This window comes from Octopus bimaculoides, chromosome 9 (genome assembly GCF_001194135.2).
Source record: "Octopus bimaculoides isolate UCB-OBI-ISO-001 chromosome 9, ASM119413v2, whole genome shotgun sequence".
Classification (NCBI taxonomy): Eukaryota; Metazoa; Mollusca; class Cephalopoda; order Octopoda; family Octopodidae; genus Octopus; species Octopus bimaculoides.
Genome location: NC_068989.1, coordinates 55,418,175 through 55,423,040, shown reverse-complemented (window position 1 = coordinate 55,423,040; position 4,866 = coordinate 55,418,175). Strand labels below are relative to the sequence as shown.

General features: G+C 37.8%; 1 protein-coding gene across 8 annotated transcripts in view; it reads left to right on the top strand.

The window, feature by feature from the left end:
* The window catches only part of LOC106867580 (probable serine/threonine-protein kinase nek3), a 494,211-nt gene extending 490,065 nt beyond the window's left edge, over positions 1–4,146 (top strand). For all 8 annotated transcript variants that reach the window (XM_052970692.1, XM_052970690.1, XM_052970696.1 and 5 more), the window contains 2 exons: positions 1,177–1,306; positions 2,036–4,146. In XM_052970692.1, the coding sequence (XP_052826652.1) occupies positions 1,177–1,306; positions 2,036–4,111 (2,206 nt within the window). In that variant the 3' untranslated portion in view covers positions 4,112–4,146. The remainder of the gene's footprint in view (positions 1–1,176; positions 1,307–2,035) is intronic.
* Positions 4,147–4,866: the final 720 nt, after the last annotated feature.

The following is a 4,866-nucleotide window of genomic DNA, read 5'->3' as shown; positions in this document are numbered from 1 at the left end:
GCCAGTCCAGGGGCACTGGCAACGATCTTACTTGGCTTGCCGGGTCTTCTCACGCACAGCACATTTCCAAAGGTCTCGGTCAGTAGTCATCGCCTCGGTGAGGCCCAATGTACGAAGGTCTTGCCTCACCACCTCAGCCCAGGTCTTCCTGGGCCTACCTCTTCCACGGGTTCCCTCAACTGTTAGGGTGTGGCACTTTTTCACGCAGCTATCCTCCTCCATTCTCACCACATGTCCATACCAGCGCAATCGTCTCTCTTGCTCGCCACAACTGATGCTTCTAATGTTCAGCTTTTCTCTCAATGTGTGTATATATTACATGTGTATATGTGTATATGTATATATGTGTGTATATATGTATATATGTGTGTGTGTGTGTGTGTATATATATATACATATATATATATGTGTGTGTGTGTAGGAATTTCCTAAAATTATTTTCATAGTAGAACTAAATCATTTTTTGTATTTAACTTTCGCTTTATGTATTACGTAGTTTATAAAGTGGAATATCTGGGTTTCATGCTCTGTCTGTGTGTGTATTATTGGCATAATGACCTTCATGAGCTACTACAATATATATATATTTAGTGGCAAGAAATTGACACCCAACTTCCAATACAGGTTGAAACTGTCACCGAAGCTAGTATTTTCTAGCAGTTTAACGTAACTGAGAATCTGATTTTAATGTGATTTTTATCCTGTTTATGACAAATTTCTCTTGATGTATTCATGTGGAAGGACAAGCCTCTAGCCTGAGGACAATATGGTTAAGGTCATCTTGTTTCATCTATGTGTTGGGAAGTTACAAGTCAGTGGTGGAAATGATATTATTCCACAAGGTCGCCTTATACTGGAATAATTAGTAAACTTGGGAAGACATTGGGATTTTCAACATCAGCATAATTGGAATGACAGCTGGACAAGAAGACTGTTTCAAGAATATATGTCTGGTTGATGCGATACAGGGAGACAAATGCTGTGAGCATTAACTGTGGTGGTGGTGATGATGATGGTTGCCCTCCTCTTACTACTACTACAACTGGCAGTATGGTGGTGATGGTGGTGGTAGGAATATGGTTCCATAATTTTAGTGCACATTTGTGTCAGATTACAAATATCTTTGTTTCCTCTGTGGAATAGATTGGTTTTAAACATTCTTTTGTTTATTTGCAGACTTCTTGAAGACCAAGTATGCACAGAAAAGAATATTCCTAGCATAAGCTCCATAAATCGGATAATACGAGACAAAGCCATTCTTCATCGTCGGAGTCTTGATAACTTCTCTCATCTCGGGGAAGAAGAAGTGAGAAATCTTTATTTTCTTATTAACCACACTAACAATCAACTAATGTAGCTTAAAAATCTAAGAATAATGGTAATGTTTCATTCATTATAATTAAGTCTCCGCTAGATTTCTAGAAATCATCTTTCTTTTGAAATGTTCTGCAATTAATGCTGTCTTCCTACATTTTTGCATGCCTGATTTTTTCTTTTTTATCCTTGTAATGCCATGAATTTGGTAGATTTACAGATTGTTGCTATTTGTTTATAATTGGCAGTTTATGATATTTCCATGATAAAGCTACGGCCTGTTGGCACCACCTGCCGAAATCTTTATCCTACTATCAAATCTTAAATAACAACATACTACATTGGTACTCAGTCAAATAACTAATCATCAACTCTCACAGTATACAGTATACTTTATCAGAATATAGTAAAGGCACATGTACATAACAATCAAGGAAGTAGTGGTACTTTGTTGCAAGCCTCTCTTCATCAATAAATTTCCTTGTCTGATCATGACTATAATAAATACAATAATAGCAAAATTTTCCTCACAACTGAAATAAAACTTCAGAAATGCCTAGTGCTCTACTATATATAATTACCCTCTTACTGTATTAAATATTACTACTCTTCTGATTTCTCATATAATTCTATGTAAATATCAGGGTTTTTTTTTCAATCATCTATGTTTTTTTTTATTTTTTATTAATTTCACACTTTACCATTTTATTTTTTTCTCCAGTTAACTGGCTGTGATGAAATTGAGGAAACTTTAATCCAGAGGGCATACTACATGGGTCAAATTCCCACCCAGCTAGCACCAGAGAGTCTGGCCTCTTCTACCTCCTTGACACAGCCTGCTTTTTACAATGTGATCAACCCTAGGTCTGCATCAGCAGCTGCATTTGCAAACAATGTGCATACACAGACTGACACTATGAATGGAGATACCAAGCCAACCACTAGTCATAATGCAATGCATACTAGCTCACAAAGAAGACCAAAATCATCTGATGGTGTACCAGAGAGTTCTACCAGTGGTCACCATCCTTCAGAGAATTTGAACATGAAAACCGTTTCTGTAGAAAACATGCACAAGAACACTTCATCTTTTCCTTCAAAGAGCGAAAGCTCCAAACCAAGTCTTCAAGATGTAATATCTCATTTGTTCAACCAAGCTTCTGCTGCATATCCCTCTGCACAGTCTGCTCTACCAACATCAGCAGCAAGCTCAGATAAATCTTCCAGTAATAGTGATAAAACTGAAAGTACTTTAGCATCTTCAAGCAAAAAGAATGAGTTGGCATCAGCCCTTCCTACATCCATTAGTAACCAATCACTTTTGATCTCCCATAAAATGGTTTCAATTCCTACATCTGACATAAGTTTATCAAATTCATCTTCCAGTGGTCCAGAAAGTATTCTGGTTTCTCAAAGCAATACAAATTCTTCATTACGGTCTACAGTTTCATCAAAATCCTCTGGAGTTAATGAACACTCCCGCTTGTCTTCTAATAAAGGAGCTACTCCTGCTCCAACTAAGTCATCACAAGACTTATTGACTGCTAGTCGCAGCAGTTCTGCTGGATCATCAAAGTCTTCATTTCCAATTGGTTATGATAAGTTTGGTGCTGTTTACTATGACTATAGTTTGCCAGACCGTGGACTAAGTCAAGCCAGACAAAGTCGAGGTGTGGTGCTCTCTCCATGTGTTAGTCCAGCTGCAGTGTGCTATTATCCAAATGGTTTACATCCACTCAAGCCCCCGGTGGACTTATCTAACTCTAGTTTGGATGTGTCTAATCCAAGTACCCCATTAGATTTATCAGCGTCAGCTTATAAAGAGCAAGAACCCGTACAGTCTCGGAAGCCAGGAAAAGGAGCTGAGAAATCGTTAGATATTTGCAGTCCATTAGCAGTAGGTGAGTCTTTGGAAGAAGTTAAAACCCCTTTGACACGGAGCTCTACTGTATCAGTCCCTACACCTCCAGCTTCCACTTTATCTGAGAAGCAGGAGAGCAAGCAGTCAAAAGCTGTTGTACCCTCCCTTAAATCTTCATATGAGCGAAATTATCTTATATTTGGTGACAGTGAACTCGAGATAATATCTGTTGGTAAAAACAAGTGGATTGTTCGGAATGAACTTGAACTCTGTCGAATTGCAAAAGAGGAAGTGAAGAAACTTGGTAGCCCAGTTCCTGAGGAACCTTGTTCTAAGACACCTAATGATAAAAGACATTTATGTAAACATTCAACCAAAACCATTTGTTCCAATGTTGACTCTTGCTTGCACTGTAACCATTCATCGAATGCAAATCCATGTTCCACTCCAAAGAATTCCCAAGGTGCCTGTTGCTTATCTGCAGATTTCTCCAGGTTCGTTTCATCATCGTCCCCTCAACACTCCTCAGCTGGTAGTCCAAAAGACCAAAAGGATAGTTGTCCTAACCATAAGAGAAGTGTTGACTCTTCTAAGGAAACAGACTGTCCATCAGCCAAAGTGTCCAAGAGTTCTGCTAATTGCCCTTCAAATGATAATACTAGTCCATGTCCTAACGTGTGCGCTACTGACATATCAACCGCCAATAATTCTGACTGGGAAGTCAGTCATGATGACTCTTCTATCAACCCAAATTCAAACTCAGAAAACAACACGCCCACTTCTAATGAACAGCCACCATCAACGAACTCTAAAGTGTCTGACGAAGAATCTCAAAAAGAACCTCTCTCTTCATGTGATGAAGCTGGGGATTCAACAATGCCTGACACTGAAGGAAGCAAATGTCCAACTTTACAAAAAATGTTAAAGACTACTTGAGTAGCGCCACACAATTAAACATATATTATTTCTCACTCTACCTGTTTTTTTTTTATCTCCATCTTTCTTTCTCTTTCTTTCTTTGTAAATCGGATTGTGAAACAAACAAACAAATTACAAACAAAAAAAACACCAAAGCCCTCTTAAGCTCTTCACTTGTGTACAGTGTTGAAACGAGGGATAAACAGTTGAGCATCAGTCTTACTTGCCAGTTGTACTAGAATGCTGATGGCTAAAGCCCAGCGGGGTGCACAAATTGTCGGTCAAAGTTGTTATGGTGCTGTGAAACAGAGGTAACCACTACTTCAGCTACCCAAATCATCGTTGATGTTGATTAGAAAAGAAAGAGAAACAAACAGGAAACACAATAACCCTGCTGCGTTAGAAGTATGGCGTGTTCTGTCAGCTTTAACGTTTTTTTCAAAAATTATTCAAGTCCTGCCAATCAGTGTTGCTGCTGTTGCTCTGTTGCATCTTAATGTGCGCTCAGAAAAAAAAAAAATATATATATATATATATATATGTACGTGTACATCAGTATATGTATGTATATATGGATGTATGTATGTATGTGAGACCATGCATATGTTTGTTACTGTGCATGTGTGTGTGAGGCTATATATATATGTGTGTGTGTGTGTGTGTGTATATATATGTATATATATATGTATTTATATATATGTATATATATGTATGTATATATATGTATATATATGTATGTATATATATGTATATATATGTATGTATATATATGT